Source organism: Narcine bancroftii, chromosome 2 (genome assembly GCF_036971445.1).
Source record: "Narcine bancroftii isolate sNarBan1 chromosome 2, sNarBan1.hap1, whole genome shotgun sequence".
NCBI lineage: Eukaryota > Metazoa > Chordata > Chondrichthyes > Torpediniformes > Narcinidae > Narcine > Narcine bancroftii.
Window position 1 is genome coordinate 156,714,132 of NC_091470.1, and position 13,612 is coordinate 156,727,743.

The window sequence follows — 13,612 nt, forward strand, 5'->3', positions numbered from 1 at the left end:
GATATGCTCCAGTCTTTTAGTTAATAAAAGCCTTGGTTTGGATCAACAAGTCTTTGGTTCTTTCAACGCGCTCTACAACTGTAAAAATTAGTAGCCCCAACACTGACCCCTGCGGAGGGCCACTAGTAACCGGCAACCAACCAGAACAGGATCCCTTTATTCCCACCCTTTGCTTTTTGCCTATCAGCCAATGCTCCATCCAGTCATATCTTCCCTGTATTCCATGGGGCCTCTTCTTATTAAGCAACCTCTTATGCGAAGATCTCTTATCGAAGGTCTTTTAAAAATCCAAATACACAACATCCACAGCCTCTCCCTTGTCCACTTTAGTGCCACTACCCTCAATTAAATAATTATCTTCACCAATAGGATAATGTTAGGTTGTGAAGCATGAGGTCTGTAGATGTTATGATTGTAGTGAAGACACAGAAATACAGGAGGAACTCAGCAGATCTCGAAACATTCATTGGAGGTAAACATATATAATCACTGTTTTGGACCTGAATCCCTCTTCATGTTAAGAGGGTATATTAGGTTGTGAATGGTTTTATATTTTGAATAAGTCAGTGGAATGGTTGGATACTTTACCCATTGTAGATAAACTGGCACCTGTATATTAAAATATAATTTATGTGAGCCTCCCTGTTAGTCAAGGGGTGTATATTGATACAGAGAGGCAATATCTCATCCATATTACACATACAGTGGTGTGCTGGATAAAGCTAAAATCAGAGCAATCGCACTCATGATGGTATGCTCTGTTTGGACATGCCAATCTTTAACCACAGCCCAACTTGGGCCAACCACCAAGGTCGGGCTAGTTTTTGATTGGAGATTTACACCCCATCTATGTTACATTCTTTTTAAAAGCAAGAAGATCTTTTTGAGAGCCAGCGGCTTATTATCCTTTAATTTTGCGATGAAAGGATTTTTTCCAAGATCATATCTTTCTGTGTGAAGGTTTTGGCCTCCAAATTAATCCAGATCTTGACCAGATAAAGTTCACTGACTGAAAAACTCACACTTGCTTAATTTGTTAAATTCAGGCAGATTGGTTTTGATAAAAGCGGATTAGCCTTCTCTTGACGCAGTGCTGGAGCCCAGCCAGATGAGATACTTGCTCTGTTCAACCGCTCCTCCCAGTCACAATGGAGTTGCTTCTTCCTCAGTTAATCATTCTCAGTATGCTTATCCCTTTACTTTGAATGCTCACGTAGACCATATGTCCTCATTTTTTAACTCTCAATTTTGACATCAATGTTGCAATCACCTTTCTTGATTCTTCCCACTACTTGTAAAGACCAGTGTTCCAGAGCCCACCAAATAATTGAATATTCGATCTCTTCGAACACCTTCCAATAATTTACCTACTACTGAAGTCAGGCTCACCAGCCTTTTTTAAACAATGGAACAATGTGAGCTACCCTCCAATCCCATGCACCACACCCTTGGCTAAGGACATTTGAAATATTTCTACCAGAGCCCCTGCAATTTCTTACTAGCCTCCTTCAAGGTCCGGGGGGATATTTTATCAGGCCCTGGGGATTTATCCACCCTTATTTGCTTTAAGACAGCAAGTACTTCCTCCTCTTTAATCTGTATAGTTTCCATGACCTCACTACTTGTTTTCCGTACTTCCCATGACTCTGTGGCAGTTTCCTGAGTGAATACTGATGAAATAAAACCATTTAAGATCTTCCCCATCTCTCTTGGCTCCATACAAAGCCAATCATTCTGATCTTCAAGGGGACCAATTTTGTCCCTTACTATCCTTTTGCTCTTAATATACCTGAAGAAACCTTTAGGCCTTTCCTTCACATTGTCTGCCAAAGCAACCTCATGTCTTTTATTTTGCCTTTCTGATTTCTTTCTTGATGTTTTTCTTGCATTTTTTCTACTCCTCAAGTGCCTCATTTGCTCCACGTTGCCTATACCTGTTATACACTTCTCTCTTTTTCCAAACCAGATCTCCAATATTCCTTGAAAACCAAGTTTCCCTATGCCTTTAAACCTGACAGGAACATTCAAACTATATTCTCAGAATTACACCTTTGAAAGTCCTCCACTTATTTCACACATCTTTGCCTGAAAACAACTTATCCTAATCCACACATTCTAGATCCTTTCTCATTTCATCAAAATGAATTTTTCTCCAGTTTAGAATCTCAACCCTATCCTTCTCCATAATAAACTTGAAACTAATGGCATTATGATTACTGGAGCCAAAATGTTCCCCTACACATACCTCTGTCATCTGTCCTGTCTCATTCCCTAAAAGGAGATCCAGTGTTGCGTTCTCTATAGTTTGTACCAGTGGCATCACTAGGGTTGGTGTCACCCAGTGCAGTAACTCATGGTGTCACCCACCCCTCTCGATGGACCTCCTCCCACACCAATCCATACAGAATCTTTTTTGTACCCATGTTATTCATAAATTGTAATTCCCGTAATAATCACTGAATGTAATGGCAATAGCAGTGAGATAAACAACTAGCACAATTAAAATTGCACCTTTAAATTACAATATCATATGCACAGCCTAAATGTATTTACATAGTTTCATGAGGTTAAAGTGAAAATTTGGTAAGAAAGCAATAGAATTCAAAATAAAAACATTTAAGAACTACATTAAAATTATGTTGATTTTAATGTTAAACTTTTGTAAAATCTTTCTACAATCTGTCCCTGCTGCACACTGCTGTCCTCTGACATTAAAAATGTGGACATCACTCATCCCTTGAGAGACATTTCTCAGAGAAGGGAAGTTTCAGTGATAAAATTCACCACCTCCCTCAAAGAATCATTATACCCTTTGGTCAATTGAAGAAAATGTATTATAAAGATCAAGATGATAAAAGATGCAAAACTCAAGGTCCACTGGTCAGCAGTGATCCCCATTCTCCTTTATGTTTCTGAGACCAGGAGTACATATGGCAGCTGTCTCAAGGTGTTGGGTAAAAAATACACCAAAGTCATTTCTGCAAATCTTACAAAATAACTGGGAGGATAAATGAACCAACAATGGCCTCATCACGTCGGCCAGTATCCCCAACACTGAGGCCTGAGCTTGGCTGGATGCTCACGTTCTTTAGATGTCCAACACCAGACTCCTGAAACAGACATTGAGCTCTGTCATGTGAACAGAATGCTACCCAAATGGGAAAAGGACATGATATTCTCTCAACCAGGTCTTCCATGCGAGATTATCTACGACTGATTCCACCTGCATTGAATTTGCCCATCGTTATTGAATGAAGATCTACCGGGACCAATGCCTGAAGAGGGCGCACAAAATTAGTGAACCGGTGTGGACTCGAAAGGCCAACATGGCCTGTTTCCGCTCCATAAATGGTTATATGGTTATATAACATTATTAGTAACTGATTTTTTTGATTTTTCTCCTTCTTTTCCTTTAATTACTACTTTATTCTGAAAAAAGTTATTGATAATAGGTTCACAAATACTAATTACCACAATATTGTTGCTAAAGCACCAGAAAAATTGACAAAAGCAGTGACTATAAAAACACCAGCAGCCACGAAAACAACAGCGTGTGCTTGTAGCGTGTGCAGACGAAAGAAAGCATGTGATTCGAAGCGTCATTGTAATTGGGTAATAATGACAGTTCAAAATGTAAATTAGCATCGAGTTTTAGCCTTGTAGATATACTGAAACATGCAAGTTGGGCTTACAAAAAATATTTTTGTTGTTATAACCAATTACAGGGACTTTTTATAAAAAATAATAAATTTCTACTGAAACACTGCACAAACATTTTATGGACAGTCAATTTGGTGTCGCCCCCTCTGATGGTGTCATATAATGAGGTCTGCACCCCCTAGTGAATCCAGTGGACAGCACCACTATATATTGATTTAGAAAACTTTCCTGAGCACATTTGACAAACTCCAAGCCATCCAGCCTTTTTACAGTATGAGAGTCCCAGACAATATGTAGAAAATTTAAATCCCCTACTATTACAACCTTATGTTTCCTGCAGCTGTCTTCTATCTCTCCACAGATTTGCTTCTCCAATTCTCATTGACTATTGTGGGGTCTATAATATAACTCCATGAATATGGTCATACCTTTCCTATTTCTCAGCTCCACCCATATAGCCTCAGTAGACGAGCCCTCTGGTCTGTCCTGCATGAACACTGCTGTGATATTTTCCCTGACAAGCAATGCTATTCCTCCCCCTTTCATCAACTCCACCCCTACCCTGGCCCCCCCCCCCCCACCCCCTGCTCTGTTCTATCGTGTCTAAAGCCACAGAAGGCTGGAACATCGAGCTGCCACTCCTGCCACCAAATTTCTTAATAACACATGCAAATCCATGCTCTAAGCTTGTCTGCCTTTCCTACAGTACTCCTTGCATTGAAATAGATGTACTTTAGAAAAATTCCTCCATGTACAACCTGTTGACTTCTAACAGTACATGTAATTTTCACATCTTTTCCCTCCTCCAATCCTCTATCTACTCTGCCACTCTGGTTCTCATCTCCCTGCAAATCTAGCGTAAACTCACAAGGAAACCTTTCTGCAAATAGATTAGTCCCCTTCCTTTTCAGATGCAAATCATCCCTTTGGAACAGGTCCAACCTTCCCAGAAGAGAGCCTAATAATCCTGAAGACTGAAGCCCTCCCTCCTGCACCGTGCCTTTAGCCATGTGTTAAGCTGCATTATCCTCCTACTTCAATCCTCAGCAGCATGTGGCATGGGTAGCAATCCTGAGATCACAACCCTGGAGGTCCTGTCCTTTAACCTAGCACCTAACTCCCTGAACACTCCTTGCAGGACCTCCTCACCTTTCCTACCCATGTCATTGATCCCTATATGGACAATGACATCTGGCAGTTCACCCTCCCTCCTGACAATGCTGTGAACTCAATCTGAGATATCTTGGACCCTGGCATCAGTGAGGCAACATACCATTCGGGATACTATATCTCTTCCACAGAACCTCTTATCTGTCCCCCTAACAATGGAATCTCCTATCACTACAGCTCGCCTCTTCTCCTCCCTTCCCTTCTTAGCCACAGAACCAGAATCTGTGCCAGAGACCTGATCGCCATGGCTTGTTGCCCCCTCCAATGGTATCCAAAATGGTATACTTGTTATTGAGGGGAACTGCCTGCTGTTCCTTTTTACTCTCCTTACTGTTAATCATCTACCCTCCTCCTGCCTCCTAGGTGTGATAGTAACTCCTGACTATCACTCCTTCTGCCTCCCGAATGATCCGGAGTTCATCCAACTCCAGCTCCATTTCCAGCTTCTGAGGCAATTAAAGCTGTACGAAGTTCAGCTAGGTCTTTTTTGCGACAAACATCTTTGAATTCATCACGAAAGAATTTTAAAAAGTCAGTGAAGGTCATCTCACTTAGTTTAATGTCTGGTTGTTTCTTCTCTCGGCCGTCACCTTCTTCTGCCCGGGTTTTGGCTCGTGTAGCTTTTCCTTCAGTCATTTCTTCAAAATTTTCAGACTCAAGTATAATTAGAGAAATAATAAAGATCTTTCTGACTTCTGTGAAGTTAGTTCAAAGGTGGATACAGGTTAAAAATAGTATATTTTATGGAGCAAAAACCAAAACGTGTTCACTCCATGAGCGCCACCTGGAGACTCCCCCAGCTCCATTTCCTTAACTCAGCTTGTCAGGAGCTGCAGCTGGATGTACTTCTCGCAGATGAAGTTATCGGGGATACAGCTGGTTTCCCTGATGACCCACATTCTGCAAGAGGAGCATTCCCCTGCCTTGGCTGCCATTCTCACTGTTTATGACTAGAGGAACAAGATATATGATATCTAAAACCTGCCCTTACCTGTGCCTACCTGCTGAATCATTGTTGTTCATTGAAAAGGGTGGCCTTTTCTTACTTTTTCTACTATTCCTTGCCTCTTACCTGTTCTCGCCAAAGCCTTACCACTCTGACTCAGTTCAGTCAAGAGAAACTGAAAAAAGGCAATACAGGACATGTAAAAATTCCATGTTTACAAACATCCATAAGATGCTTTTGTCTGCAAGTCCAAGACAACAGTCACCAGCAGCAAGACTTTCTTAACTTGAACCCACAGCACTTACTCTAAACAATCTGGTTGTGTTCTTTTATGAATCCATCAGGACTACCTGACAAAGAAAGTAAAAGTCCAAACACTCTTCTCTAAAAGTGTCAAACATATTACACTGCATTCATCTATTTTGACAACATTCTTCTCAAATTTTAATTACAATAACTGAAATGCTTCAACCAAAAAGATATTTTCTAAAGTTCCTTTACAGATCAAGATTTCAAGGTGCTGTGGATAATTTTACTGAGTGTAATAGGTAACAAGCAACCTCAGATACATTTCTTCTGACCCATTACAAACAGATTTCCTAAAAAAAAATTCGTAATATATCTGTGACCTAACTAATGAGATAAAGAGAATAGTCCAGCCCATTTCATGTTGACATGGTCACCTAGTACTGACAGACCTATTTCATCCTGACATACTCATCTTGCACTGATACAACCATTTCTTTCTGACATGGTGATACCTTTTTCATATGTGAATCTTCTTCCTGACCCACCTGTCTTCTACTGACACACCTACCTTTTATTGACACATTCACTTTGTTCCAACACACCTAACTCTTATAGACACACCCAATTTGTACTGGCACATCTATCCTATACTGACACAAACATCTCATTTATCCATCTTTATTAGCATCTCTGTCCCATGCAGACATGTCTATCTTGTACTTGCATATAGACATACAGATTTTTGTGATTTACTTTAAACATACATTCATATTGACATTTCCATCTCAATCTGATTCATCTATTGAACAAATCCAACTAATTATTTATCTTCTACTTACACAGCACCAAATTGCCTGAATATGGCTGGGATTGTCTGATCTCGGATGCTAAGCAGGCACAGGACTGGTCAGTACTTGGAGGGGAGACCGAGTAGGAACATCAGGTGCTGTAGTGACAACTCTCTGCCTGCCTTAGTTAATGAATTTCATGGTTGTTACATTCGAAATGTAGTTTTACATGACAATAATGGACCCTTTACCTTTTACTGGCACATCACCTCATGAACAGGCATCCTCTCAGACACACTTGTCCCCCTCTAACAAAGACCATTATCAAGATAAATTAAACAAGAGGGAACTCACAAAACTGATTACAGCAAAAGAGTAATTTCTTTCCTGCTTGTTCTTCAAATAAATTTTAAAAACAAATGCTGCTGAGCTCTCCCAACCTTAACATGGATCATTCACTTGTGAGAAGCAACGAGCCACAGTTTAAACGTGACATTCTGTGCCAGATGTTTGCTGCAGAAACTTGGATGTGTCCTGCTTATGGACATCCATGGGCAGAATGGAGAAAAAAAGGTCAAAGTATAAATCTTTGAGAAGATTCACTTAAAATTATATTTCTAAGCAAATAAATTGACTGGAACAGGTGTGGCTCAAAGCAACCTTCCATCAGAACAAGCTTAAGTATGCATTGAACAATATACAATGACTGCCCAGTCTTATTCCCAGAGCCATGTTCAGTAAATCTATCATCAACATGGTCTTTGCAATAAGCATAAATTAAACACCCTAACTACAGTGACTCCTTCCTTTACAGTGACTTCAACCAATGATAAAGGATGTTCCCAACAAGCTGAATGTTGCACACTTGACCAATTATAATATTTTGATGATATCCTAAACTTATGCACTCTGTTTCCTGACTTGCCAACTGGTGGAAATAGCTTGACCTGATTTAGCAGTTAAAATTCTTTCTCTCCGATCATAAATCATTCATGGAAAGCCAGGTCATGATGCAAACTTAAAATAAGCCTGCCAACATTTTTCCATACCTTGATGAAGGGCTCAAGCCCAAAACGTCGGCTGTGTATTTTTACCTTTGCTATAAAAAGGACACTGCTTGACCTGCTGAGTTTCTCCAGCTTTGTGTTTTTACTTAAAGTAACCACATTTCCTCTGACAGCAATGAACATCGATAGGGTGCACATACGATGGATTGCTGGGGATTTTCAGGGCCATTTGGCAAGATCAAGATCTCCCTAATCAGTGTAGTACCCTTTATAAGTGTCACATCAAAGTGGCATAAGCACGGTGTTCTGCAGAACAATATTGTATATGTATGGATGAGATAGGTGTGTCAGTGTGAATCAGAATCATGAACTTGTCACGAAATTCGTTATTTTGCAACAGCATTATAGTGCAAACGTTTCTATAAACCACATTATAAAATAAATAAGATATAGTGCAAGACAAAGAAAAAGACAGAGAAAGGCGGTGTCTTGTGGTTCATTGCTCATTCAGGAATCTGAAGGAGTTACAAGTCAGACTCGTATTCAACTAACAAACTAAGCAAAAATAAGCAAATTAGTAACTTTAGCTCGGAAAACATGGGAAGCTCTCATGGAAGAGGTGACTGCGGAGGTGTGCCTTGCACCCAATGAGTGAACACAATTAACATAACATGTCAAACCATAAAACTAGTCAAGCAGCAGGCGCAGAATTCACAAGGAAGTTACTGAACCAGCGCAATAGAATCATTCACCAGATGAAAGGTATGGTCTGCTGACTGACTGACCATTCAGATTCAGATGGAGTGGAAATGTGTTCATTCCTGATTTTACCACCACAGCGAGCAGCGAGTCATGGCTGCACTTTGAAAATAGCCACCAATTACAAATGCTTCTCAGGATCCAAAATTATGAGCTTTGTCAATTGCCTTTTTTTTTTGTAACAACACGTCTTTAAAACGCCAACTTTCCTTCGATGAAAGAACTATGCAAGAAGGAGCTGTCGGAAGACTCCTCAGTTCATGCTGGTCTCTGAGAATCCATGAGTCTGTGACGCATATTTCATGTCCACTCCTTATTTAATGATACAGTTTGAAACAAAATTCTGTCACTGAAGGACATGGGAAAACTAGACCATTAACATTCACAGTGCCAGTTTACAGTTCTGTATCATCCTTGCCAAGGAATTGTTGAAATTCCAAGAGATCAGTCTAACTATGGAGAATGGATGGCAAGAGCTCAATTAGACTATATATTATCAGTCCCAGTTTTCTTATCAGCCAGCATTACCTTGATTTGCTTTATTTCAGAATACCAATTTTATTTGTAACTGCCTGGACACAAAACTACAGCATCCAAAGTGTCAAGCTCCACCCATCTCCAAGTTATTTGCATGATCCAGTCATTGTGTGGTTCCAATATGGGAAAGGTCTGGCACTGGGAGTCAAAGCCTAAAGGTGGCCTGGCCCTGACGGTGTGTTGGTTGCTACTGAAGGATAAAATTAAAGGACTTTTAGAATGGAAGTGCCTTTGAATTTTGTTGATCTGATTACCATCAGAGTCTTTGATCTTAGGGCAGGGTCCTAATAGTTGATGACCCTGGATTGGATCCTAAAATCAAAAACCCCTTCTTCCTCACTTCTGTGACTATAAAATTAATTGAAGTTCACACTCATCAAACAAACATTTTCTCTCACACTATGGTCAGAAAAATTAGACCCCTGATCATTTTGCCTGATTTGGGAAATACATTTTCTTACCAATGGGTTGAGTGGGAGATATGAAGAGTTTCCCTGGTGGTTAGCACATTAATATGCTCTCTTCCATTCATAATAGGCTAAATTAGCATGCAACCCAACTGGAGGAGATGTGGTATATCATTGTAGCTATTCACTATAAATAACCTCTTTATCCCAGGAACCAAGCAAAGAATTAACCAGAGGTTGTTAGAACTGCAGTCATTCAGGAGTACCTGTGGGTGAAAGACATTCATCTGCTGATCTTGAGAATAGTGTGCCAGATACTTTCACCAGATCATTTGCCAAAAATCAACCATTAGACTTGATAACATCCATGCCCTGAATTTACCTTAAATTCTTGCTACTTCTATACCCGTTGCTCTTTGTCTCAATGAAGACAATTCCCTCCAAAAAAAAGTATGATCTGGGTTTATCTAAAGCAGTGGTGTCATTGTTCTTGTGTGTTGTTCAATTCACTTTACTTGTTACTAAGATGTCCTGGATGCTCTGTGGTTAGTGAGGGATAACTTAAGGTGGTATATAAGTGGAAAAAAAGTTGAGAACCACCACCTTATTCCATTCCTGCCATTGCTGAGCCAATTGGGCAGTGAAGTCTGCAAGCCCCTGAAGTTCCTCCAACTCATGAATCAAACACACTTAATATTTCTCCAACAGCTTTTTGTTCAAACAGCCCACCATGAAAAACCTTTCAGGTGACGCCTTCACTCTGGAGAGATTGTGAAATTGTTCTCATGACATGCTTGGAATTGAATTGATTATATTCTCCTTACATTGACATTTGTGTTATCACAAATACTAAATCTTAACTTAACCAAATGTCAAATCTTCCATTGACTAACATTATCAGTAAAAACACAACGCTGGAGAAATTCAGCAGGTCAAACAATGTACTTTATGCAGTAAAGATAAAGCTATATAACCAACGTTTCAAGGTTGAGTCCTTCATCCAGGTATCAAAATCCTCCTCTTGGACACCTCGCCTGGCCAGCTGCCCGCTCTGGATCTTTTTATTATAGTGCAAAACTAACATGATGAGGCAGAATATTATTTTTCTTTGCATAGAAAAGCACTCCTTGAAGGATTTAAGCCAGTGGTTCTCAATCTCCCCCCACACACTCACATACCACCTTAAGTCATCCCTAACTAACATGGAGCACGATGCCCTAGGTTTTCTGTGGTTAGTTGGGGATAACTTAAAGTGGTATGTGAGTGGAGAAAAAAAGGTTGAGAACCACTGATTTAAGCACAAAGGACAAAAGTAGATGTTTTACTAAAAGTACACCTGATATAAAAAGTGAAAGCGCCTGGAGAAAATTGTAATCCTCACCTCACTGTGAGATCGTGATCTATAGTAAAAAAAAACGAAGTGTCTCTCTCTGCTTCTCAGATAACTGGAGGAGTTTTCAAGGGGGTTCCCGAACCAGGGCAATGGTGGAAACTCTATTACAACCCTATTGAACTGGGGATCAGCGAGCAATTCCCCTGATTAGACTGCACCAAGAAGAGTGATTTTTTTTTGTTGCTCCGCTCACTGCATTTTCCTGGAGAAATTGTCCGCCGTATATTAGGATGCAGTTTCTCTGTCTTCCTCCGCTTCTTGAACAAACAGTCACTTGGTTTAGATTTTTCTCCCTGGGCCCCGCCTCGCCTCTAACCTACTGACTGGCGCGGTGATGACCACCATTCACCTGAACTCGGAATTTCGCTGTGGGCCGCTCTTGTACCAGTGTAAAAAGATGCCAGAAAGCACCACCCCTTCTTTCCAGTCCCCCGAGCTACTTTGCGCTGGTTTCGCCCGACTGGGCAGATGAAAAGTGGCGGAGAAGTGCACGGCGACTCGATTCCCATGCGTGGCCGCAGTCCGATTCCCACTGGGTGCTGTCACTGAGACGCGGAAGTGCAGGTCCTGGGCATGCAGGCAACGCCTCCAACCTCCGACCGTTCACCCAGGAACGCGTTCCCATCCCGGCCTTCTCCCTCTCGGCAGCTGCTTTCCCACACCGCCGTCTCCCTCTCCCTACAGGCCAAAATTCACCACCCGTGTCAATGCGTTCCATTTCTCAGAACTGTTCCGAACTGCATCTAACCGCCCCTTTGTGGGTTACACTGAGATGAGGGTCGCTCTGCAGCTTCCCCTCACCCTTCCAAGCTCCTCACCACCTCTGACCCGGGGTGGTTACAAATGTCCCCAGAAGCTCTACCAACCTGGAGAAGGTGGCTGCTATTTAAGGATGAAAAGGTAGACAGGCGAGAAAGAACAAGTTGGCACCTTTGCTCACCTCTTCGCTGTTGGTCAGGCTGGTGTTGTAGGGCTCGGTGTGCTGGTTTACCCTCGGCGACCTCTTGGCAGCCGCCTGTCTGAACACGGCGAGCTGATGCCACAGGACGGTGGTCAGGATCGCCGCTCTCCAGCCTCTCATCGTCAGCGCAGCGGCGGTAAAAAAAACCAACGCTGGAAAGTGGCGGTGCGATGAACTGAATGCCGGACCGCTTCAGGGATGCGCCGTCCTCACACGTGGGTGAATCGGATGGGGGTTCCGTCAGAGAAACACCACTTTCTCGGCCCAAATGTGAGAAATGTTGGGGGGCGGGGGTTAAAAACAAAACTGGAGACGGGGAGAGTGGGACTAAATCCCGGGGCAGTGGTGGAGTGTCCACGGGCTGAGATGAAGCATAGCTGGCCACTCGCTCTGGCCAGCTAGTGGGGCCGGTGAAGTGCGAGGGTTCCCGCAGCTGCGGACTTCAGGCGCCGCTCCGGGAACATCCCTCCGCTCCTCGCCCGGCCTCGCTATCTTTAATCCGATCCCACTCACGGTTGCAGAGGGAGGGGGTGGGGTGGGGGTTAAGATGTTAAAGGAAAACTCTGCCTCACGCTAATCTTCCTTTCGGAGGGAATTGACCGTCAGATGTCAAGGATTGGATCCCAATAACCTGACCATCCGGACGACAGGAGTGCTCAGAATCACTCCAGGAGGCAGCGAGAGAGAGGTTAGGAATTTCTCACATGCCTCCGATCGCTCGCTCCTTGTTTGTTGGAAGGAGGAGGAGAGCGGGGAGCTAACCCCCACCGAGTCTGTGTGCCGTCTGTTTAATCCATTATCCGCAGCGGAGGAGGCGCGCTCCCTCCGAGTCTGCCTCTTTTTAATAGGACGCCGCGGGAAAGAGGAGAGTCCCTGAGAGGGAGTCTGAACCCAGGGTTTGTGACAGTCCCTCACCCATCACTGCCTTTCATCGCCTTCCCTGGGGCATTGTTCACATTTATAGCGCGAGGTTGCATTATCGCGCTTGACCATCAGTGATTTGCCATATCATTCGTCGCGTTCCCGTGGCGGATAAATATGATCATATTTCTCTAACATTTTAAACATAACATACACGAAAAAGACGCCAGAACGAGACATTGCAAGCTCGTCCTCGCAGTGGATTTACATCAACCGAAGAATATAAAATAGCTATGTTTAAATGTAAAATTTCAGCTAAATGCGTCACATAAAATGTAACAAGCTGGTTGATACATTTTATCAACCTTTAAATAAATGGCATAAAAGGTAATATCAGTGCAATTACAGCAAGTTATAAACATTAGAACAATAACGATTTTAAAGTTATTTGGTAATAAAAACACATTATTCTTGGTCACTTATTTGGCTTCTTGTGATAAATGTGGAACCTATTTAGATCAACCCTTTTAGTATTATCTTCAAAAATAAACTTAATTTGCAATAAATGATGTACAAAAGACCGGTTCAGTCTTTTCCCATCCTTGGTGTCATATATGAAGCAAAACGGCACTATTGGGATCTGGCTGGACGTTACCGTTTTTTTAACCCAAGTCCAACCCTGTGATGGAACCTAAGTGCGTTTTATGGTAATGGGGGATATTAGCAGAACTGACACTGTGAAAAGTAACCCTGCAAGCAACAGGAATCGGTCTCTGTGGAAATCCAGCCAGGAGCGTCGGCCACAGGAAATTGAGAGCATCGGGGAAAGAAACGGCGTGTCGACGACCAAATGTGTCGGCTGCGCGAAGTCATG

The 13,612-nt window shown here is 42.2% G+C and overlaps 1 protein-coding gene across 2 annotated transcripts in view; it reads right to left on the minus strand.

The window, feature by feature from the left end:
- Positions 1-12,780, minus strand: part of c1qtnf12 (C1q and TNF related 12) — a 52,044-nt gene extending 39,264 nt beyond the window's left edge. For both annotated transcript variants that reach the window (XM_069918774.1, XM_069918773.1), the window contains exon 1: positions 11,857-12,780. In XM_069918774.1, the coding sequence (XP_069774875.1) occupies positions 11,857-11,997 (141 nt within the window). In that variant the 5' untranslated portion in view covers positions 11,998-12,780. The remainder of the gene's footprint in view (positions 1-11,856) is intronic.
- Between the last annotated feature and the right edge of the window lie 832 nt (positions 12,781-13,612).